The sequence below is a fragment of the Caloenas nicobarica genome, chromosome 5 (genome assembly GCF_036013445.1).
Source record: "Caloenas nicobarica isolate bCalNic1 chromosome 5, bCalNic1.hap1, whole genome shotgun sequence".
Taxonomy (NCBI): Eukaryota; Metazoa; Chordata; class Aves; order Columbiformes; family Columbidae; genus Caloenas; species Caloenas nicobarica.
In genome coordinates, this window is record NC_088249.1 from 59,574,479 (window position 1) to 59,599,709 (window position 25,231).

The 25,231-nt window shown below is 40.1% G+C and overlaps 1 protein-coding gene across 1 annotated transcript in view; it reads right to left on the minus strand.

The window, feature by feature from the left end:
• The window catches only part of SYT9 (synaptotagmin 9), a 66,831-nt gene extending 64,457 nt beyond the window's left edge, over window positions 1-2,374 (minus strand). The window contains exon 1 of the mRNA XM_065636752.1: window positions 2,227-2,374. Coding sequence (XP_065492824.1) covers window positions 2,227-2,374 — 148 coding nt within the window. The remainder of the gene's footprint in view (window positions 1-2,226) is intronic.
• Between the last annotated feature and the right edge of the window lie 22,857 nt (window positions 2,375-25,231).

A 25,231-nucleotide genomic window follows, 5' to 3' on the forward strand; every position in this document is an offset into this window, starting at 1 on the left:
TGTACACTGTCTTCTTACAGCCCATGCCATCACATTGAAAGGCCAGCTAAACAAACCTGATGGGCAGCCAGTTTACTGGGAAAATACATGTGTTTTAATCAAAGAAATATAAGACAAGGTAAATTAATAAATTCCTGACATTGCTACCCTACAGAAGTCATTTCCGAGTCAGGGCTTATGGATAGCGTGTTGCCTGCTAGACCCTCTGAGACTGGCTGCAGCTGCAAAAAATATAAAATGTTAAAATTGAGGCCAATAGGAAGATGCTGCCTGCAGCATAATTGCTCACCGTTGTTGCACATTGGCTGGCGAAGGTCGGGGACTGCTGCTCTGTGTACTTGAGCAGGTTTGCAACAATACTGGAAGGCTGTTGTATAATAATGGTTTAAGCAAAACACGTAGAAATAAAAACAGATTTTTTTTCCCAATATTTAGGTAGAGCAGATAAATTTTTACTGAGCATACCATGTTTTAAAAATGTTCCCAAAAAGATGCCAGGTACTCTTTTAGCCTGAGGCTGAAGGGAAAAAAGCAGGTAGCTTCAGAAAGATATCTGAAAAACTGTTATCCAAGTAGCTGAAGTTAAAGTCCCATATGCATTTCAAGTGATTTAGTATTCAAAGTGAGCACTGATTTAAGTAGACATTTTCGGAATCATCACATGATATACAAATATGTGATTGATCCCTTGGTAAATGAAAATTATAGAAAATCACAGGTGTCTGTCACAAAAATTACTGCTTATATGAACAAAGCAATTAAATCTGCCTATATGAACAAAACAATTACATTTGCCTAATGTTAAAGAATCCTTATCAAACATTGCATGAATCACTTTAATTTGAATATTTTTAAGTGAGCAAGAAGCCAGAATGGCTGCAAATAGCTTTGGATACAAGAAAACTGAATGTCGGAAAATTCCATACTTATGTATTGTGACAGCAGATCTCTTTTCCCCCAATTTTTTTCTTTTTACTTGTTTACCCAGGCCTTTTAGCATATCCAAGCATTTGTCAGTAAGTTGCACTCTGAGTGTTACTTCAGACTCACCAAATTACAGAAAAATATTTAAGAATACAGTATCATTAAACTGCTCTATGCTACATTAACTAATTTATTTCAGAGAATATTAAAGAAATGAAGACTGTGCTGTGACGGTCAGCTGATCTAACAGCAAGCCTTTCCAGTACTGCAAACATTTATCAACTTCTCTTTTAACTCTGTAAATTTCTCCTCATACTGAGCAAACTCTACTTGATGGTGTAAAAATAAGTAAATGAACTCCTACTTCAAATTGCAATTTGCCTTTCCCTCATGGCCAGAGATGTACAGAACGTCAATCTTTCAACATTTTTGAGCAGCTGGAGCTCAGCTTCCTTATTAAAAAGCTTCCTTAAGGTAAAGTTTTTAAGCCAGAGTGTTATGCCAAGATATGAAAAGGAAGCCAGAATCCAGACACACACAAAACCACTCAGTGTACATCTTGTCAGAACTACAACCCCCACATCTGCTACAGACAGGCAAGCAATGTCTTTTCAGCTTGTGAAATACAGAACTGGAAAGTTTGGCTAAATTGTTTTGCTTTTAAACCGAGCTACACGCCCCCCCCCCCTCCCCCCCGTCTTTACAATTAAACCCAGAGTGATGGAGAGGGCCACAGGAGCCCAAGAGGAGCCCCCTTCGCCTTGTGACAGCAGCAAGCAGGGGAAGGCAGCTCTGGGCAGGGAGGCGCCGACCCGCGCCAGGGCTGGGCTGAGGCGAGCGGCGGGGACACGCTGCCCACCCCAGGGACAAAGTTGCCGCCACCCTGCCCGCAGCCGGGCAGTTCCCCCCGGCCCCGGCGGGGAGAGCTGCCGAGCGAGGGTTCGCATCTCCGCCAGCAGTTGGGCGCTGGACGCCGGTAACGGAGACCCGGCAGCACCGCCCGAAAGCACCGGGCGCAGCGGCGGGCAGCCGAGCCCGGACCAGCGTCCTCCCCTGGGCAGAGCGGGGCAAATCCCCCCACGCCCCGGGCTCCTGGGCGTCCCCCCCACCACCATAACCACTTCTTCCCTCCCCGGCCGCTCGCACCCCGGGGCAGCCCCCGCCGTGCCGGCAGGCCTCGCCCCGCGGCACCCGGCCTCCGCAGGATGCTCGGGGATGTTCGCCTTCCTCCTGTAGCCTGGGGACGGGGGAGGCCGCCGCTGCCCGCGCCCAGCCCGCACCCCTTGACGGCGGCGGCCGTACCTGAGTCGCTGAGGCGGGGCCGGGCTCTGTCCCGCAGGTAGTAGATGAAATCCCGGCAGTTCTCGTTCTCCACCGCCCCGACGGAGCACAGCTCGGCCAGCAGCTGCAGCGCTTTCTGGCAAATCTCGTCCTCCCTGTCGCCGGGCATCGCCCCCCAGCATCCTCGGGAGCGGAGCGGAGCCCTGCGCTCAGGCGCCGCGCCGCTGCCCGCCCGCCTGCAGCCGCCCGCGCCGCCGGGCCGCCGCCCGCATCCTCCGCCAGCGCCGCCCGCCCCGCCGGGCCGAGCCGGGCCGGGCCGGGCCGCCCGCCGCTGCCCCCCCGCCCGCTGCCGGCTTCGTCCCGCCGCCTCCTGCGCGCCGCGCCGCTACCGGGGGCGGAGGAGGGGGGGTCCCACCAGTTGAATGCGAGGGCGGGGAGGGCCGGCGCCGCGACCGCCCAGCCGCGCTGGCGCAGCTCTCCCCCGCGGCGGGAGCGGGCGGGGGGCCCGGCCGTGCCCCCGCCCCCGTCCTGCACCCCCCGAGCCGAGGTCCTCGGCCGTGTCCGAAAGGGAAGTGTTCGCGAAGGGAAACTTCAGAAGATGCGCACGGTCTGGTGAAGGACGGTCCTGAACGCAGGTGCTGATGGGCAGCTCCGCGTCCTCCTCCTCTCCATCACCGGCCAGGCCCAAACCTCCGCTTTGCTGGTCCGCGTTTAATGCCAACCAGCAGTTTGTTAAATACCGTGTGCTTTTTGTGTCTCACTGCCTACTCCTATTCAGAAATTATTCCATTCACTCAGCTCATTGTCTTGAAATTACTCTCTGTAAATAAGGCGTGCCCTCACTGTCGGGAACCTAGCGGAGGGGCAAATGTTAGAAATTTATTCTGGACAGAATGACATTCTTCAGCGAGTTCATACATTGGCCTGGGCGACGGATTAGAAAGAGTTACAGCACTGATGAGAAAACTCAGGCACCTGAGAACTGGCCATAGCTTGAGGGGAAGGCAGGAGAACCTTGGCTGGAGGAGGTGGAGGCTGAGTCGTCGTCTGCCATTGAGCGTGTTTATCCTGACAAGTAGGAGGTTTGTAAGGTTCTGCTTTGCTTTCTGGATTTGTAGGCAGGAAGGCTGGTGGGTGTCATGAGGGGAAAAGCTGATAACTGGATGTGCCATTTCACTTTATTTTCTTCTCTCTCTCTTTTATAATAGTTTAAGCAAATATCAGAGGCTGTGATGAGCTTGGAAAGTTCAGACTGGTGTGGATGTTCAGCCTACTGTGTAAAGACTGGTGATAACAGTTCTTTAAATAGCATAGACAGCAACATCTAGTAGAAGCTTTTTTCTTTTTTAGGGAAAAAAGTGTATTATTGAAGTAAGTTAAAATGTATTCTGCGATTGGAGTGAATGATAACAACAAAAGTTGTTTACTAGTGTAACTTGATGTCTCCTCATGCTGTGGCAGCATCTCCAATGTCTCAAAGGCATGACTTCTTTTTCCTCACTTTTAATAGAAAAATCATGTCTGTAAAACATGCCTGTATAAACAAGCATAATTCCATCAGTAAACAGGCAACTCTTTCATGCTGGCATGTTCTTATTAGGAATTAATAACAGATAATAAAATTGTATGTATCCGTTACAGTCGTCGAGGTCATATTTTTGACACCCAGAGATTTTTATGACATAAGCATATGTTTTCACATCTAAGCACAGGGAAACTTCCCACTAGTCTCAATAAATGCTGTACAAATATTTATCTTGGTGCTGGAAATACCAACGTGATTGCCTTGTTATTCCAAGGATGCATGGACAGGGTAGAGAGACAATTCTGAAGAGGTACTGCCAATCACAGCTCTTTCTCTGAAACTAAGGACCAGGCTTTAGCAGTGCTGTGGCTCTTCCTACTTCAGTGAAGAAGGGGTAAAATTTAAAGAACTTGGTAGAACCACATATACCAGAATCCCTTTTTCAGAAAAAGAGCTGCAAGATGTCTAGTGGATTATTCGTACGTAAGTTTTTCATCTCCGACACAACCAAGTCCTGGCCAATGCTGGCGCTATGTAATAAAGAGGAGGAAAGACAGAGGAACCAAGAAAGATCACCGACAGAGACATCAGTGAAATACACTCCAAGTAGTCCAGTGATGATATGTGGCTGGATTTTGAATTACTGTACAATTTGTGCATTGTGACTCATTTAGGCAGATTATTTGGCTATATTTTGCTAATTTGGCCCTGACCTAGCTGGCTGTACTATTGTGTAGTTTGTACTCCATCCAGGATGGTCAAATGTATCAAATGCAAAGTGATATTAATGCATTTACTGGAGTGTGGGTTTTATCCTGTGGGATCACAAGCTCATCAGTAGCCTAGGGTTCTAGCTTGCCACAAAGTGAACTCTGGACAGCCCGGTGATGAAGTGGTAATTTCTTTATCTTTCTTCTCTAACTAAAACACCTCACTTCATCTTTTAAATAACAGCAATTTGAGGGTGCTGAGATGTTTGTAATGCAGATGGTGAGGGTTGGAAATTTTTCAGACTGCTGGAGGAAAGACCATGAAATTATTTGGACATCACTACTGGTAAACAAAGGCATCTATTCTGAAAAGTTCTGAGCAATTACTAAGTGCACTGCATAAGCAAATGCCCATGTCTCTTTCTGGAGACAGCAGCAGTAAATGTAACCTGCTCTGTGTAAAGGCAAAGGCAACTCTTCCTTCCTGTGGTTCTTCGTGAAAACTGGATTATATCTGCCATTTTGTTGTCATTGATTGCACGTTTCTATTCTTGTAGGCACCCTTAGTTGTGATGAGTTTACTCATGCCAACTGCAGATTTTGCCCCTTCAGGACACTGTGTTATGTTTAAGATCCCTGGTGAATGTTGTACTAATTAACCTTGGTCCTAGAAGGGCATTGCATAATGCAGTGGGACACTCCTGTTAACCTTATCTTGAGAGTTACAACTTGTTCTAACCAGAAGTCTCATTTTTTTTCTGTTTAGCTCAGAGCTGCCCTCATACAGTACAGTGTACTCAGATATTAGAAAAAAAATCCTCAAGCCTGCTACATATGGAGTCAGAATAAGTTTAACTGTTTGACCTACAACAGTTCCGTCATCATCAGTTGACACGTTCTTCTTTCTTTTGTGGAAATAAAGCTTTTCCCCAGTGTTCTGGCAGCAACACAAGGGTTGCTTGGCAATGAAATAATCTTCAAAGCTAAAGTGTTCATGAAACGAATACCTTTCTGGGACAAAGTAAGGCAAGTTGCATTGGAATTTTTATTATGGCTATGCTGCAACCAGAACCTATCAAGTATTTGTATCAAGTATTTATAATTGTTTGAATGACATTTGGCCTCAAATGGGTGGATATAGCTCAGCATGTTAGTATATATATTTTATATATGTATATATATATAAAAAATATCTATATATATATTTTTTTTTAACAAAAGGGAAAAAAGAGGCCATGTGCATCTCAGGAAACCAAGGAAACATGTAGAGCAGTAAACTAACTAAATGCAACATGACAAAAAAGGAGGGGTTTTTTTTCATTTTTTGGTTGTTGTTGTTTGTTTGTTTGCTTGTTTTTCAAAATGCAAAGTGGGTGAAATTTGCAATTAGAGTAGGAAGGGAAGGCAGAGATCAAGGAGGACATTGCTGTGGTTAAAGGATGCCATTGTGCTTAAAGGCTGCCACCTGAAGTCCAGGCTGGAGACGGGAAATGCATCTGTAGGAACAGAGATTGATATATCTATCAAATCTTTCTGTTATTGGCTGTGCCAGGCCATTTGCCTCACTCTCATATGTGTATATACTCTTTGCCTTCTGTTCTGAACAGATATATCTTTTTACACTACTGAAAACTAGAAAATTCTTAGGTGAGCATATAAGAAATAGGAACATAGGTAACTGCTACTGAGTTTTTGTAAGGTGGTGCTTTTCTGGGCAGTTTCATTCTTGAGTTGCATTAATTGTTCTTCACAGAAGGATTTAAGAATGCTTTTAAGGGAAGGATAGTTAGAAAATAGATATGCCCTCATTTGGGCTTTTTACTCACCATTGACTGCTAGAGGTCATATGGAAACAGGTTAGTGTTAGCTAAAGGAAAGGTGATATCATCCTTTTGAGAATGTCTTATAAAACTTCAATAGCTCCTCTGGGGTGCAGCTAATAATATGTAGAAGTTTAAGGATTTTGAGATCAGTATTAAATATGGTGATGAAAGAACATGGTATTTATAAAATCTTATGGCTTTTTATGTGAAATCCCACGTCATTTATTGACATCTGTTCAGATTTATAAAACATAATGCATAAAAACAGTGTTAAACACTGGATAGTACAAAGCTTTGCTTTTCCTCTGCAGGAGGCCTGTAAGTTGTTTCTACATCAGAATTATTAAAAGGTCATTATGGAGTTTTCTGGCTGATGGTAGGTAGGTTGCATTCTCACAGCATGTCCTGAAGGAAGAGCAAAATGTCTATCCTGTACTGAGCAGAAAAAAAAAAGTGTTTCAAAATCTCTTAGATATCATCAAGCGTCACTAGAAGCTGGGCTTTATTAGAGGATTAGGGTTATTCATCTGACAGTCAATGCCCTGGTACAACTGGGGCTCAGCTACATTTTACGAAGTGAGTTGAGGGGCTGTAGATAATGAACGGGTTGATTGAGTGAAGGTTATGATAAAAAGCAAGACAGCTACTTTAAGTCTACTGTAGCTCATCAGTGGCATTTTTGTTTGTTTGGTTTGATTTGTTTTATTTCCCCTGTTGCCGTTGGACAAAGCTTTACTGCCCAGGGAAGAGGTGCAAACTCAAAGTAGAAGATAGTGCCCAGAAGACTGCAAACAGTGTAACATGAATACAAGCTATTTCAGGTGATTGATTACTTTTATGACCTCTTTATAGCAGATAACCAATTTTTTTCTTGAGCTTCGTTCCCTTCTTGTTGTTAATAGAGAGGACTCTGGCTGCTGTAGCTTGTCATCTGCTATTTCCATCTATCTTAAGAAAGTTTCCTCAAAACTAGAGAAAGAGGGAGGAAAACACATCTTCTCTTCTGATTTTACTTCAATTCTGATTTGATAATCTCTTCCTTGACAGCTCTTGCAAAGACTACTTGGAAAAAAACCCAACATTTACTGAATAATTCAGTCTTGAGAGTGAATTGAGCTTGAGGAGAGTTGTTGAATTCCCAGGTCTGTGGTCTGTGGTTTTTGTTATTGACTGCTCACTTGGATTTAAAGTCCTGTCTCTGCAGTCAGCGGTTTTTATCTCCTTTTTGGAGGCTGCAGTTTTGTCTAGCTTTCTGTCTCTCAATGCCAGCTCTCTGATTTTGCAAATAAAGGTATGAAGAATTATCGAAGGACCTTCCTGCTACCAAGAGGAGGCACAGCTAGTGTGCTACACTGAGCTCCTTTCTAGCTGCAGTTCTATGTATATTTATGCAGCTATAAATCAGAATTTGACCCTGGACCTGTGTGTTGAAGAGAGTCCAATGAAAGCTGATGGAGTCAGCATGCTGAGTATGAAGCCATCTTTTCTGATTTCTAAGGTCTGGTAATTCTTTTCCTCCTCTGTGGGGTATTATTTATGATACTTTCCCTTAGTGTTTGCCTGTTAGTTGATGCTGCTTTTGTTACTGAAGTTTTAATCTTACAAATACACATGAAGGTGTGGTGTACAAGAAGGAAATTGATATCCCAGACACAAACAATCAAATGAACACTTTAATTTTACCTTGGAAGTAAAGGATAGCCCAATAATCAAATCATGACCAGTGAGGTCTTTGTTTTACTGCTGAAGTGTGTTCCCTAAACTGCACTACAACTGTAGCTAGGTTGGAGGCATAACACCATCTTGGTCTCTAATAGCTAAGAGTTATTCTCAGATAAAGAGCAAAAGTGTTGACCTTTGCGTTACTGAATGGACTTCTATTTAAAAAAAGGAAATATGCTGAAAAGAGTGTTCCTACCTTAACCTGGACGACCATCGCACTGTTCTTTTCTGCAGTACTGTTTCTAGTATCCTCCCCCATGTGCTAAAACATTCAAATTCTTAAGGAAGATAAAAAGTTTATATCAAAGAAGAATCCCTTGAAAATGAAGTGTCTTACTTATTCCAGATATACCCACGAAGTCCGTTATTTATATTAACATGCTAATGGAAGCCAGATGATAATAAGATAGGAGTTGGTCCTGTGATTTATGCATCTAAGTCAACAAGTGACAAAAATATTTGTATCATTTGAGTATTTGTAAATGCATTACAAATAGAGCCCATTTTGTGCAAGGTGGAATGGTGATTTGATAAATGTCACTGAAAGTAGCTTGTCCAGAAAAAAATAATGATAAGAGTCTAGCTAATATTCAGAATTATATATAAAACCTGAACCAGGATTAGCAAACTTTAAAGCCACTGAATAAAGTAAATGTTATTATCTCTAAAGCATTTATTTCTAATTCAAGAAGCAGAATCATCTGGGACAAAAATGAGTCTCAAAATTGGTATCATACTGTCTAGTAGGACCTTTATATAATTAACTCTTATTGCTGGTCTCACTCAGTGGTACAGTTCGTGCAAGTAAATATATAAGAGCTCAGTCATAATGTGGACTGCAGGAAAGCTCTGCTAATGTATTTCTACTCAGCTGCTTACAGTCACGTTACTATTTCCTAACCAAAAGAAGGAATAAAAATGTTTTGTGGTTTTATGGCTTATAGCTTGATGAATTTGTAAGAGAATGCTAAGAAAGTAGCTTTCAGTGAGGAGGATGTAGTCTCTTACCTTTGAAACTTAAAAGGTTGCAGAACCTTCAACTAAAAAACAACAAAAAACATCCAAAAGAAAACCTTTTATTTTTAATTTCTGGTAATTTAATGCTTTGTAAATTATAGCTATCACCAGTATTTCTGTATTCGTGGCCTTATTTGAAAGGCAGTTAAATTTAGAAAACATTTTTAATTAAGTGAGAGATCAGATGGGATCTGCTTGCAAGAAAAATAAATCCACAAGTCCCCTCGTGGATTGATGAAAACTTTTATTTCTTTCAGATCTGCCTTTAGTTCTGGTTGTGTGCTCTATAAGTTATAATCAGGTAAGCTAGAGTCCATCCAGAAGGCAGTAGTTGTTGAAAATAGTCGATTAATTTCATCAAGAATATGCTTTCTGATAGATATTCTTGAAGTCGGAAGTACAGAAACTGTAACTGAAATAACGAAATTAATGAATTAACATTAGTGTGTTTTTGAGGATGCACTTGGACAGGAAGTTCAACTTTTGTATTAGAAGAATCAGAAAAGTCCAGGTGGCCTCATTTGTCATATTGTCTTTGGTAAAGAAAGTACATGGCTAGAGAGGGCAAGTGTTGATCTGTTCCTCTTCATGTCTGTTGAAAAGCAGCGTTTTCTTTCTTGAAGTTGTTCCTGTTGCTTTATTTGAAACAATAAAACTTCATGATGGTTTCTTTTCAGTCTCATTGGAGTTCTTCATTTTTTTAACGTGCATTTGCTGCTTTCTTTCTATATGTTCTGGACATACTTAAAAGAGGACAATCTGTAAGAAGTTATGAATTTGGGTTCTGGAAGTATATACCTGTATAACGCTTATACCTCTTATTTTTGTATGTTAACTAAATTTTGGAGAATATGTGAACACAGTAGCAATGTTGTTACAAGTGTGGTGTCCCAACAGGCTCACTGGACCTTTGGGATCAGGCCCTGACATTGCAGATAAAGGGTAATGGACTGGTTTCTTTAAAAGGTTACTCAATCTTCGTCTTTCATGATAAAAGAGCAATATAGAGCAGAACAGTGACATGGCTTTTGGCTACAATATAGGCAGTGTTTAATGCAAGCAAACATTTAATCTTCTTGAGAGCTACTCTTGACTGTTCTAAGGGTAATGGTGTTGGCCATGGCTCGTACAACATCGAGCATTGGTTTGTGTGTGTTTCAGAAATGGAGGAGTTCTGCACTGGAGTGAGCAGGGAGTGAGATGGTGCAGGGCTCTGTCTGGATTTCAGTAAGAAATGCCCAACAACAAATGGCTTAGTAAGATAACGACTTTAATAAGACAGAATAAGAAGAAGGATACAGATAGTCCTACATCCCTTTGTGCCGCAATGGATGGAGCCTGGATGGATTTTCCTGTGGTGTGCTGCATGGAGCAGAGCAGCTCCTGTCTGTGGAGAGAAGCTCTCCCTTTAGTTCATCTGAGCTATTATAGAATATCCTTACAACAAAACTGTTAATTGTGAAATGGATCACTGACTCCTAAACATGCAATGGCCTCTTGGTCGGGATGGGGAACATACTGCTGCTCTGCCTGTGTGTGTAATTTAAGCAGGATCTTAAATTGTGACCATCTCTAGTAGGGGACAGTATTTTGTTAAACTTTTCCTTTCTTCTAGGTATTCAATCAACACTTTCAAAATGTGTGTGGCCCATGAGCTGATGGCGTGTATGGAAGTGTAGGGACTTAAAAACCTCTTCACTTTTGGTGTGATATTATGCTGTTTTTTAGGAAAGGTTTTGTCTTATACATCCATTTTTCTTCTTTTTGGTGGTTTCCTTGGCTTGATTCTTTTTGTAAAATCTCTGGAGCATGTGTCACACCCACTGCTGTTCTGGGCTCAAGGCAGAGTTTGGGTGTGTAATCCCTTTTGCCACAGGCGTGGAGTCAAATCAGAATTGAAGCACACACATGTACATTGATTCGAGCACCAGAATACTTCTGGTTTTAATTAAATGGGATAATCCTTGTCCCTGAAGTTAGATGCTTCCCAAATATTTCTCTGAATCAGGGCTGCTTGTAGTAATGCTCCTGGACTGCTTGCTTGAGTAAAGATGGTAGGATCCTTTTCTCAAATCTCTGGCTAAAGATGAAAAACTTTATCCTGAAACTACCCAGCTTTTATGAAAGCCAAAGGTCAAAGTCAAAGGTCAAAGTCCTGTTACTAAGCAAGCAAATGACAGAACTAACTTTGTTGAATTTCCTCTTCTCTTTTGCTTGATTGACTTGAAGAAGCAGATTAAGGAATCCCAGCTGAAACATGATGTTTTGACTGCAGTGTAACTTGTGGTATCTCAATGCAATGGCTGCTGGATTCCTGTTCCTGTGCAACCACAGGACCCAACACTTGGCATAAATCTGCATAAAACGGCAAGAGTTTTATAGGTAGCTTGGACATCTCTCTTCCCAACAGACTAACAAACAACTTTTTCTATTGCAGTTGAAACTTTGGGTGAATAAATGAGCTGTGCTGCGGTGTGAGATACTTTTGAGGGAAAAACAGGTAAGCTGTTTATTTGGTGCAGGTGTAACTTACACTTATGACTGAGGCCCCATGTCTAAATTAGTTTCTTCGAGGCTTACTGGAAACACAATGATAAACACTTTGATCAGAGGAGTAGCGGGTGTTTTTTAATGTATTTCTTTGTGATGCTAAGGCAATAGACTCTGCAGGATGCATTTTTGGTTATAATACTTAAAACCTATACCTTAGAACAGCTTTTCTTCCACCCTCTGATCGTCTCCCCAAACAGTTAAGAGCTATTCTTCCCTCTCTGAGGATGTTCTGATGAAGCTGATGCTATGTAGTAGGTCCTGGCCACCTGTTTTACTTGCTCATGTGAATGCTTTCTTGAGTCATATTCCCAAAATATATCATCGCCTAAATCTAGGGAAAACTGGCAACTGGTAGCAGCTGAACTTTCATATTATACCAGAGCTTATGTTAAAAATAAACTCTTACAAATGATCAATGTCTGGAAAACATATGGGTTGTTCGCGAAGAAACAAAGGGTGGCAAGCACCTAGTTTGCTATGTGAGAAGGGTTTTCTCTTGCTATTAATTACTCCAGAAAGAAAAATCCACAGGAAATTGAGATTCATTGTTTGGTACTTTTCTTGTTAGATATTGAAGCCTTCACAGAAATGTTCCCCATTCTATGTCAGCTACTGCTAGCTTTAAGAGCCATGTTCATCCTTCTTTAGGCACTGTGAATTTTCAATTCTTTTTGTTGGAGTACTATCTTTTCAGCCAGAAGGGTTAAGGTTGCTTCAGTGAGGTGGGGGCCACAGGGTGTCTGTAGGTGGGATGTTAAGCCATTCTGTGAGCCAGAACCTGTGGGCAAAAATCTTTTCTGCAAAGAATTGACTCCCAGTCTTGCCTCTTTGGAATGCGGTCTAAGTGGGATGCTGTCCTGTTATTTTGTCTGCTATGTCTTCTGATTTTAACCACCTGCAAGAGTGTCTGTCTTTGGGAGAGGATTCTAAACAGTATTTCAGGTGGATGGTGGGGTCCACCTTTCAGTCTGGAGGAAACAGGGGGAAAATGTAAAATATTGTTCTGGTGCCAGCATCCCCTGGGCTGTCTCTGCAGTGGTACTTGGAGGTGGCTGACTCTAGCAAGCTCCTCAGTCAACAGCTGAGATATTTTGAATTTTCTTGAGGCATGTGCCTGTCCCCATGGATTAATTGTGAAAGCAGATGACCCCTTTCCACCATATTAGAAAGTAGAAGGTGAAGAATTCATTATCATGTTCTCGTGCTGTTTGGAATAACTGACTAGAGAAGGACTTAGGTAACGAACTTACAGTCACAGGGAAAAACAAGGAGAGTGTATGGACAATGTGAGGCTATTGCAAAAAGAGGCAAATGTGATTCTACAGTTTATGATCAGTATTACATGGAAGAAAAGGGACATAATTATCCTGATTTGAAATTGCTGAGGCTTCATCTAATGCAAGTTTTGGATACTGCAATTTCAGATATAAACAAGCTGAAGAGTCTCCAGAAAAGAGAAACAATAAAAAGTCTTATAAAGCAATGTTTTGTACGCATGACCTGTGAGCAAATGCTAAAAGAAATGGGAGTTTTTATAAGCTTTTCTAAAGAAAGAGAATGATCTTTTGACCGTGGAAAAGTTTGTTAGGTTTTCTGGCCTCTTTAGATAGACAATGAATATTATTACATAGAAAAGTGGGACAAAATATGAGCAACTCAACAAATAGTAAAGAAAATGCAGCTTTCTATGCAATAGAATATCTAACTGGATAAGGAAGAAATTCAAGTGAGCAATGCATTTTTATCTTTAATGCAAATCATGCAAAAGCATTTTGTATTGATGTCTTAGAAGTGGTTTAGTGTAGCATTTATTTTTTAATCAAAATATTTTTTCTTGAGTAAATAAGCATACCTTTGCTGTTGCTGTTGAACATTTATTAAGATTAGACAAAACATAAAAGCCTTGTCTTAATTGTTTCAAAAGTAGCTCATCTCAGACCATTTAACACGCAGCGCAATTCCTTTGTGAAGACTATGGTGACTATCTTTAAACTAACAGCCTTCACTCATAAAATTGGGTGAAAGCAAAGTAGTCTGTATGGGTGCCTGTATTTGATATTTGGTACAAGAGGAACATTTCAGTAGGTTGCAGCAGTTCGTTTTGCGATTTGTTTCTCTGAGTGTGTCTGGGGATTGTAGTTAGAGATGGATCTCATCTAGTCCTCTGAACCATAGGTTTCCATTTGTAAATGCAGTTCAAAGCTGGCCAGTGAGCCATTCAGGGTTTCAAACTCCCTCTGGGATTAGAGAGCATTTAGTGGGCAGCTGGAGCATATTTCACTTCCCTCAGAAACAAATTTATTTCATTCACATCAGCTCTGAACTGTTCTAGTATATAGTAAAGAAGGATAATTCAGGGATTCACTTCAGTTCTGTGCTGCTGCACTGAACCAAGGATTAGGAGATGAAACCTTTATAGTTCTGCCTTCTGAATCACACAGTGGACATTCTTAACTTATCACACTTTCTCTTTTGTTTTTACTTCAAAAATACAAAATTATCAAACCAGACGGATATGCCTATTTTTCAGCATATACTATATCACAGTACAAATGTTGAGAAAACTAAGGAATGTGTGATATGATTTTTCTTATTGGTTGTTCTCCTCACTGAACTGCCAAAAGTGACTTAAATTTCTTTACTTAACAAAGGGGTCATTGGTAATAACTTTGCTTTTTCTTGGTAGATGTTAGAAATATCAAGGGTAGGGAAATTTAATCTTATTATTGATAGCAACTAGACATTTTTAAGACATTAATCAAAAAGATCTTTGAACTTTTCGTCTGTCGAACAACTTGATACTCTTAAAACAAGGAGAAATTCTGATAAAATGTGAGCACCGTGTTTTTTCCAAGTGCACATCTGTCTGTCACAGAAGTTCTTTAACATTTGATCAAAGTATCTAAAACGGTACAGTAAAGACCTCAATAATTAACAGGTCAAGATTTGCATTCAGTTATGTCTCACAGTGTAAGATGTATTTGTGTGAATGTTGAAACAGAGTCTTTCGACTCGATTTGCTGCTTCTCACTTTGGGAACTAACATTGCTTAATAAATGTTAATTAACTTACTGTAGCCTTAAATAATCGGAGTGTAACTTCTTAAGCTGAGAGTTTCTAACCTTGAAGTTGTATTTATAGTTTGTATCTGAATCCAAACTTTCCTTCTATTTGTCATGACATAAATGGATTTCGTTGAGAAATGTCTTTCAAATTTTTTGAAATTTTGAGAAATTTCATGATAACTTCTGTTCCAGTGTGGGCAGAAAGCATGGGTTTTTAGAGTGTTTTGGAGTTTGTTTGGTTTTGCTAGTAAAAAAATGGGACTGTCTTCATTTAGCCAAAGACTTTGGCAGTTGGAATACATCCTGTGAAGAGAGCACCCTGACTCAAATGCCTGACACCTCCTTCTACATGAGTTTCCTCACAGCTGGTTTGCTATGTCCAGCTGGGAGGAAGGAAGACCTGTCTTTTAAATTTTTTTCTTTTCCACTCTCTCAGAAAGTTTATTTTTCTTATTAACATTCCTAAACCAAACAAACAGATGGGCATTTCCTTACAGAAACTTGTTCAGTTAAAGCTTTCCTGGCTATTTGCATTGCAGTCTCTCAAAGGCTTTGGCTGAGTAAGGGGCAAGTGAGGCATCTCTATTCTAGTCCCAGCTTCTGGATTTGGGTTGACTAGCAAGATTCTTCTTCTTCTCCTGAGAACGAAGATGGCTTCCCATTTCTCTTTATTTTTTTTTTTTTCTCTTGTGCAGCTCATAAAATCTTTACTTAAAGACATAAGGGGTTGATTATTTACTTTCCCCAGGAGTCTGAACTCTTCAATCCTGGACGCCTTGTTGCTATTAGGTCAGCAGGGCTGACACAAGCTTGCTTACTGCAGATTGGCTTCACCCAGTGCATCCAGCTATTTTTCCCACAAACCATGTGGAGAAGGAGAAATGATCCATAACGAGCTACAGTCTTTGTTTTTTCCCTGCTGTTATGTTTCTGTTCATACACGGGCTTTTCAATTCCATGAAGCCAGCTTTACATGAAAGCTGAAATGTAATTGCATCCTCCTGAGTAAAATGGACAATTTCTGTGCCAACTGCATTTTTAAAGAAAAAGATTACAGCATTCATTCTGCTGCCTGCTTTCTTTGCCGATGAATCCCTTCGCTAATGTAAAAGGATTAAATATTCTAAAACACCAGCCAGACCAATTCTTTATAATTCCCTAAGTACAGAGAATAACACCTTCATTATTTTTGTCAAGGGAAAAAGTAAAACAACAGGTAGACCTCTTCCAATAGACCTTGTTTTACTTTAGCAAATACTAGTGAGGATTCAGTTCAGCGTATGTCGTTCTTACCATTCCTCTCAGCTTTCCATGTTAACTTAAATTTCCATGTGGAATTTGTGACTTTTTGAGATACCTTGTAGATCTAAGGCAACATAATAAATATTGTGCGGTTTGCAGTTTTTTGTTTCTTTGTTTATTTTAAACTGAAGACCTTAAGTGTGATAATATTTGTTTATGTCATGGAAAAAGAATTTTAATAAGGATGCATGGTTGCACACAAAGCAATTTCAGGTATCTTTTTCTTCCCTTTTTTATACTCTCTAGCATTCTTTGTATCATTCATAATACCTCACATAGCCTCAGGAAATGGGTGGCTTTTACAGAGTTGAATTTAACACAGCATTTTGTCCTTCATTGATCCACCTTTAAGATTTCCAGGCTTAGTCATGCATTTTATACTTGCCTATGGACAGTCATAAAATAGTTTACTTATATTATGAGCATAAAAATGCTAATATATCTCACTTTCTTTGAATAGTGTATGGAATTCTCTTTTCCCAGCCAGATGATGTTGCAGGCTTCCCTGATTCAGTACTTCATAGCAAGATTATGCAGTATAGGTCTTCTTCCCCAAAGTGTGCTTCTCCATCTCAGGTATGCACAATCCTTCCCTTAGCATCGGAATTTATTCTTTGAATGCCATCTCTCATATCCCCCAGCATGGTCCAAACCAGCTTAATGAATAGAGGTTTGGAAAAATCGTATTCTGGCTGTTTGGAAAAAAGTTGTATTTGCAAAAATGGGAGAAGTGCCTAAAGTCAGGGCGACCTGAACTCAAGCGCCTGGGCTATCTGGGGTGAAACAGTTCTACTTAGGGCACAGATAAGACAACTGGAAGTATAGTTAAACTGTGAGAATTGTAGTCTCCTTCAGAAGGTGCTGAAGGGCTAATTCCCGTTAACATCCAGCTCAGCAGATTCAGTTGTTGTTCTGTATCGTGGGATGAACGGAGTGACAAGCTGCTTCTCCTTCAGTTATTGTCACAGCTCCATCCATCCTACCTGCTGATTACTGCAGGAGAGACTCAGTGGTGCCACATCATTGACTTTTTGAGGACTGCGTGTGCAAAACTGTGATGGCCGTAATCAAAATGTGGGCATGAGACCTAACACTGAAGGAAGTATGTTCATCTCAACTAAGGAAGCCTTGGAGACACAGCAATAATCAGACAAGCCCTAAGGAAGTGTTAGAGTCTATGTCTATAAAATAAGATTATGTTCTGAAAGATGCTGAGCATCAACTCTGAATAAATCAGTAAGAACAGAGAGTGTGCGGGGCAAGAAAACGCCATGCAGAGGAAAAACTTTAAGAGCATTGGAAGTATGAAAGAAATTGTTATGAAACGAAAAAGAAATGTATATAACTACACTCCGGTATACTGGATTATAAACCGATGTGAACACTGGTACTTAGAGGCTTGGGGAAGGAGAAGGTGGGTAGATCATCAGAAGAACTGTAAATGCCAAGAGTAAAGACTGAAACATCACAATACTGTAATATCCTCATTTGGGGTCAGATAAAGGAGTGGAACTTTAGAATGGGAATTGTAATCTGTCTATCTGCTTCTGTATGTGGAAATCGAATGGATTCTGAAGGACTTATTAATGTGCACTTTTAAAGGATATTCTTTAACTCCTATTTTTTGCCACTAATAAGAACAGAAATTTTCTTGCTGAGATATAAGTTTCTAGAAATGTTGCGATTTTTTTTTCTCACTAGGAAGTAAAAAAAAAAAGGTCCATAATGTATTTCCAGAGAACAGCTGGGTCTTTATACTATGTTTTCTTACTGTTAACTTTACTAAATCACGAGGGATATAACCATTAACCTGATTTTAGCCAAATTAAAGCTAATTTACACTTCAGTCACTACACGAACAAATGCATTCATCAGTCATCTTCATGATTTTGCAGAATCCTGAGATTTCAGGCATTTCTCATGTATTGTGTAACCACCTGCAGATCTTAATACCAGCTATCTTTTGGCAGTGTTGTCTACCTAGATGGAAAAATGGTTCAGAGCTGTTGCAAGAGAGGATGCAGTTGAGTTTTCTCCCTTCTAAGGCAAAACTTGCCCTTCTTCCTTCTTAGCACAAATCTGTAACTATTTCAACCTCACAAAGTCTGCCTTTCAAGAGATGCTTTCAAATTATAGAGAGGTAGTATTCGAAATCTGAAGCCAAGGTTTTTTCTACAATCTACACTACTTAAGGTGTATTAAGGTGATTGTTAAATGGTAAAAGCAAGAGCACTTCATTGAAGGTTATTGATGATTTCTTGCTTTTTGAAGCACTGAATTTTTTTCTTATGGTATTTGTGTATAGCATTACTTGAGTCTAAAGTTTCAGTCTTCCATGGCAGATGTTTCTGCCAGGTCTTTAGACCTTTCCTAGTCTACCTGATCTTTGAGAAGGCAGAGCCTATGCTGTTGGGCAAATGCTAACTGCACTGGCCTTATGCCTTGCTTAGCACTTGAGAAGTGTCGACTCTCATTTTGCAAGATTTAATCCTACTCTAAATCCAATCTTATCCTTAGCATAAACTGGTATCCATCTTAAAAAGAGTGGTAGCTCAATACCCTCTGCTTCCTCCAGCCCTTGTTTTATCCCTGTGAGCTTTTCAAGAGCCACTGTTAATTTCACCTTTCCAACTATCCATTCCCAGCTTTATACCAGCCTAACCTCTCCTCTGGATTGTTGCCAGCTGCTTTAGCAGGAGTAGTAACTCCTTTACAGCTTCTTCCATATGTCTTCTTTTTAAATTGTTCACAATCCATGACTAGTTTCACCTCTAGAATTTCTCTTTTCCTGACCAGTCCCAGCCCTGTACATGAGTCTCATACCTGCTTTAGGAGGAGCGACATCACATTTCTTCCTGTTTCTTCAAGCTCTTGTTTTAGCTGTGTGAGCATGTCAAGATCTATCACTCAGCTGCATATGCTCTCCTTTTTCAAGCTCCGTCTTTAGCCTAAATCCCATCTTCAGCAATGCAGTGGGACTTGACGTACCTTGCAGCCAGTTTACATCTCTGTCCCTCAGTCCTCATGTCACCCTGAAGGCTCCCAACCCACAGCATTCATCTCACTCCTGCTTCTTTACTTTCCTGAAAGCTAACTCTAAATGTAGTCGTAAGGCTAATTACTACTTGCCTTATACTGGAGTGACAGCTCATTTAGCCCTACTTCCTCCAAGTCTCATTTTGGGAGCATCTGCAGATCTGAAGGTAGCACTGAATCTGACGAGAGTGCTATGGACAGGAGAGGAAGATCCAGTCCAGTTTGCAAGATTTGGGAGAAGGTGAAATGTGCGCAGGGTTTTTGAAGATCTACAGGGCTAAAATGAGGCAGTTAAAAGTCTTATGTCTGGTAAAGCTTCTAACCTTATTAATACACTCTTATGAACCTTTTACCTGTAGTCTCGCTTGCCTCCAGTGATCTAGTGCCCACCTCAGCTTCATAGACTCTCCTTTCTTGAGCAGTCACTAACTACAATCTGAGCCATGACTGCTGAGCTGTTATTTCTCTTCCCATGCAAGAAACTCTTTAAAAGATCTAGTGCTAAAGATTTTTTCCCCCTCATCCCTGAATATATCCCTGGCCATATGACTCGTACTTCCCATTTAAATTATAAATCATTAACTTGTGCTTTTACCATAAATGTATCGGATGGAAGAAAGCTATATCTCTTACTCAGGTTGGAACTGGAAGTAGAGTTACATTTTGGAATATTGTTCTCTGGAAGATGTCCAGCTGCAGCAATGAGTCTAGATTGAACATACTCCAAATTCCTATACAAAACATAGCTTTTTTCTCATTCATCTTTGCTAGCATCAATCGTCATCTTAGGTCTTTAACCCTTGCTTTCCTCATCCCTGTTCATAGTTTGGCCTGAGCCTTATTCCAAGTAATAAACAGCCCAGTGATACCAATCTGATTCTCTATATAGCCAGCCAAGTAATTTTTGCTCATAATAGAGGATTAATCCAATAATAATTCTAAGTTTACAGCCCCTCCTGTGCTGATCTGTAACCTTAGTACGAATCAGTCCAGCTGCTTCTGTCTTCTTCCTAATCTTGAGGCAGCTGTGTGTGGAGTACTGAATTTAGTAGTTTATTATGTTTTCTGGAAATCAAACCTTCTCTTTGACTGTCTAGCCTAGCGATATATAACTGTTACTTTTTACACTGTGTTTACTTTGGTAAATAAATAAATTGAGTGTATAACTAAGCATTACAAATCATAACTAAAATTTTAATTGAAAAGCATGCAGAAATGTATTTATATAAACAACTCAGTATACGTATACATAGTTATGCTTAGAGATTACTATCTCTTACAGAAAGCTATCACATACACTAACAGGACTAATAAAAATAAATATATTTTTTGTCCTTAGCCCATCTCTGTGCAGTTACATTACATTTTCAGAGCATAAGGAAAAAGGCTCAAACCCTCCACCCACTCCTTCCCTTGGGGCTGGATTTTTCAAAGCAACTCCTCTCTAGGAGGAGCACAGGGAATACTTGGTGTGCTATGGTCTCTTGAAAAATATGTCAACCTGCTATGATCTCTACATGGCAGCTGATCTCTTAAAAATCTGGCTTTCATCCAAGTGAACCAGCATATGTGTATGTAGTGCCGCCTCCCTCAGTGGACACGTGAGCTTATTAAAAAAGCTGTACACATACCATCATTTTTCATATAGATTAAATTCAGTCTAAGCACATTTTCACTGATGCATTCAAAAGTATTTCTCAAGAAGGGATGTTTCTAGACAGCTGTTCAAGTATGTTTCTTCAACTATTTGAATGGTAGAATTTTTAAAATATTTAACCCTTTTGATGGTGAAGTATAATTATAAAATATATTCCCTCTTGCAAAAAACTAAGATTACTAATTTTGCAACGGACTTGCTGTGATTTAAGTGCAGTATCCTAGCTGTGAATGGTAGAATTTAGCTGGGAATGCTAATGCCCACAGAATAGATTGGGAGCAGAAAACCCAGATCAGAATTAAACTATAAACACAGTTTGTTAATACAACTTCTGTAATGGGACATCAGTTTTCAGATCTTGAATTTTCAGACCGAACGAGATCACACTAGGCTAACTGCATACATGTGGGTTTTGTCAACTTTAAAAAGATGACAAAAGAGTTAACTCCTTTCTAAAGGGGATAAGGAGAAGCATAACAGACTGGCAATACCTCAGTTTTCTGGAGCACTACAGATGTTCTGAGTGCTACGGCCTTGCCAGCATCCTGCTGCCTTCGAAGATCCCAGGCGGGTGGCTGAAGGTGATGTAGTTTCAGTGATGTTAAGCTAAGGAGTTGCACCTAGCAGCTGTGAATAATCCCTGGAAGACTGCCTGCTACAGGGACCCTGTGCTGTCCTGGCATAAATTAGAGAGAATTTAGCAGATTCCATAATACAGTTTACTTCAGGTAACGAAAGTCCTTTACTTCCCTGGGGCTGAGATTGACATCCAACTGCAAATATATGTTGCCTGTTTATTGGTAAATCATAAAGGGCATGGACTTAAAGAGCTTTGATTATAGTAAAGAAAAAACCCTCACTCTTAGCCAAATTATAATACAGCTTTTTGATTTATAGCTTTATGGCATACTTGTGGTTTTGAATCTGTTACCATGCTTTTAGTTTGAAGAATTTTGAACACAGACAGATCCTTTGTTGCCTATCAGTAGGAAAAAGAAGAGCCTTTTGTAAAAGCAGCAGTTCTAGTGAGAATTCCATGGCTAAGGTTTGTACTAGTCTGACCTTTCTTTAAACTGTATGCAGTAGTCTTCTTTTTATTTTTTATGAGATGAAAAGGATTGATAACTTTGCTTAGCCTTGCTCCATGCTATGTGATTTACCTTAATAAAATACCATTTTGCCTTGGGCTTTCTGCTGGCTGTGCTGTTAAGACTTGTACCCCAAAATGTATGTGTCAGTATGTGTCACATCTCTTCTTATCTAGTGTGGTCTATCTGCCTATTTTTGTAACCTTCTGTATCATCAAATGCTTATCAGTACAGGAATTCTGGGAAATGCTCTGTTACAGAGATATCAGTGCAGCAATCCTGTTTCTCCTGTTGTTTCTGTAGTGATGCTGCACACCTGTGTCATGTTGTACCATACACCTGTGAGTGCTAACGATCTCATAATTAGGTGAGGCTGTGCTTCCAAGGAGAATTAAGAGTGAGCATAGGACTGTGAACACTCAACATTTGCTTTCTGATTTACTCCATTTTCCTTTCTACCTGTGTAGTGAGAGAGCTCAGAGTAGCAGGGAAATCCTCTATGGATGAGCTGTATAAATTTGCAGAGAGCCTTGAGGATAGGGAAACAAAAGTGGTAACTTCAGCACTTTTTCTCTAAAAATAAATTTTCGTGTGTAGTGACTCTGTTTGTCTGTCCTATATGAAGTGAAAGACAATCCTTGATGCAAACAATTGGAAAGGAGAGGATTACAAATCAAATAAGTGTAAGACATGCTTGACTGTCAAGAGCTAGAATAGGGTACAGCAGTATGTATATGTCAACAACAGGGTGTATAAATGTGGAGTTCTGTAGTGAAAGGAAGTCTGATAGCAGCTGGCTGTCTAAAACATCATGAATACTGGGAAATGTATGATCCAAGTAGGTGGTGAGTAGAAGAACCTGAGTGACAATTCTGCTGTTGAGTTCATAGTGGATCAAAGCCGTTCTCAATGGTAGAGGCACTGTAAGTGTTCACTAGCTGACTTCAATGTGGTTTTCTTTCTGTTACTTTCTCTTGTCTGTTTTGTCAATGGCCAGATCAAGGGGAACAGAGTAACTGGATATCTTTTTTTTTTGATATCTTTATCATTGCGTGTGCTGAGGTTTTGTGTGGTGTGCTTTTTATAAACAATTCTTTAAATAAACACTCTTTTCTCGATTCTGTTTTCTCTCATTACCAATTGTGCTTAATGTCTGATCTCTTAGTCTGCTGTTGAAGACTAAGCAAAACAGATATTGAATGTGTTTGGGGTTTTTGCATTTCTTATGTGCCTTATGGGGAAAGTCCTGGACTTGCATTTTTCTGGGTCTTGTTTTTTATGTTTCTGATTGCTGTTTGTGTCTTTTCAGCAATCTGGTTTAGACTGCAACCCCTGACTCTGGCATTACATGCTGAGTTCTTTCTCCTGTGTTTGTTAGCCTTGCACTTGATTTAATGCATCTGTGAGTTTGACCTACAGCTCTCTTGTTGTTGTTCAGCTTCTCTCACTTCTTCTTTTCCTCAGAATCATGGGCTCTGTCTCTCAGGATCACATTCAAAACACCTTCACACATTTATATTCTCAAATGCTTCATTAGTCTGGTCCAAAGTAACTGTCTCTTCCAGCCTTTTTTTTTTTCTTCTGTCTCCTTTTTCTCACACATTTCCTGATTTTTCTGCTTAGCCTATGCTCAGATATATGCTGAGGATGCAGGGATTTACCACCAACAGTTGTGAATCTCTTAAAGCCACTTTCCAAGTCCTACCACACAAGTACTACAGGGCTCTAAAGCTAATCTTGGAAACACCACAAAGAACCTGTTTATCTACTGCACAGTTACAAAGTAGAACTGGTATCTAGGGGTTTCATATATTTGATGATTTCTTGGTTTCCTTTAATTACTGTCAGCTGAGATAGATTAAGGCAAGCTGAAATCAGTACTAACTTACCTCAGGCTTGCTATTTTCATGCTGTTTTCTCACAGCAGCACACCAGAGTCCTGGAGCTTCAACATCTCTAGATCATTGTAAAATTCTGTCTGAAATGAATACGTGGAAGAAAGTCATCAGAAATGAAGGTAAGGGGCATAAGGAAGTCAAAGCATGTGCAGATGACTGGGAATGGATGGTAAACTTTAACTGGAGAAACTTGAAACAGTTTCTCAAAGAAAAAACTAACTCAGTTTCTAGCTAGTCTGTAGTAAACTTGGGAATGATACTTGATAGGGAAGTGGGGGGAGACAGAGGATCTCTTTAACTGTGTACTTTACCAAAACAAATCTGCTTTTTGTAGATTAGGAGGGCATTGAAAATATGATTATATGTACTGTGAGCTGCAGTAGATTTCCTGAGCTTGGCTGAGGAAGAAAGTAGAATCCTCCTGAGATTCTGGAAGACTAAAATAGAGAATTGCTGATACAACATGAATGTTCACTTCAAATAATTGCTGATGGACTGTGAAAAGATGCATTTCAGATCACAGGAAGTTTTACCGCATGTGTACTAAAGTTATTTTTTGTTAGTTGTAGCATCCAATCCGTGCTTCCGTATTGGAGCGGCCTTTCTTTCCAGTATTTTCCCTTCTTTAAAATAAAGATTGGCAATATCTGTTACAGCGAATGCTGTTAAAAGGAAGCTTGTGAACTGACACCAGTAGTGAATCTGTATTGGTAAACAAACTACCGAAGTTATTGTGCTTCAGACTAACTTGAGTTTTGAGGAGCTGATTGTCTCTATAGCATTGAGCTACTGTCTTGTGGTTGTTGTGGCTTTACTTGCTATGCTATGACTTTGATACCCTTGTTAGGAGAAACATAAAGAGGTCACTTGTCTCCTTGGAAACCAGAAGATAAAAATACTCTAGTTGTATCTGTTGCCTGTATTTTGGTATAAATAATTTCTTGTTTCCCAAAGGATAGTTACCTAGACACTGAGGCATTAACCATTTTGCAATGATTTTCTGTCTTCTGCTAAGGCAAGGGGGTCTTGCAGTGGAAGAACAGTAACAGCACACTTTTATACAGCTTAGATACACTATTTGCCTCAAGCATCTTGCATTCTAATTAGAAATCAAAGCATTACAAGGTGTTCCCTTTGCCTCATACTCCTGACAGTTTGTGGAGTTTCTCTGCCTTTCATCCAGCCTGCTCCTCACTTCAAGGTTGTTTTTATGCAAATATTTTAAATAAAAGTCTTGTAGAACGTGTTCTTTCTTTAAAACTTAGAAGTAATGGTAAAGAGCTCATTTATAATATATGTTACTGAGGTTGTTGTTATTCCCATGGAGATACTAATGCTGCACTTCAAGCAGAATGAATATGGGAAGGTGCTAAGATTGTGAGAACTGTAGGTCAGAAACACTTTAGCAGATGTAAAGTAACAGCTATGTTCTCTTTAAAAAGTAGATATGGTGTGACAGGTGATTTTTGGTAATAGTGTAGTGGTAACAAGCAGCAACTAGACAGATGTGGTCTTGGGAATCTCTTTTTTTTTTTAATTTTTTTTTGTCTCTAAGCATCTTTATTTATCAGAATATTTCTTGTACGATGTGGCATTTAATACAAGGAAAAATGGCCACCTGCAGTGATCC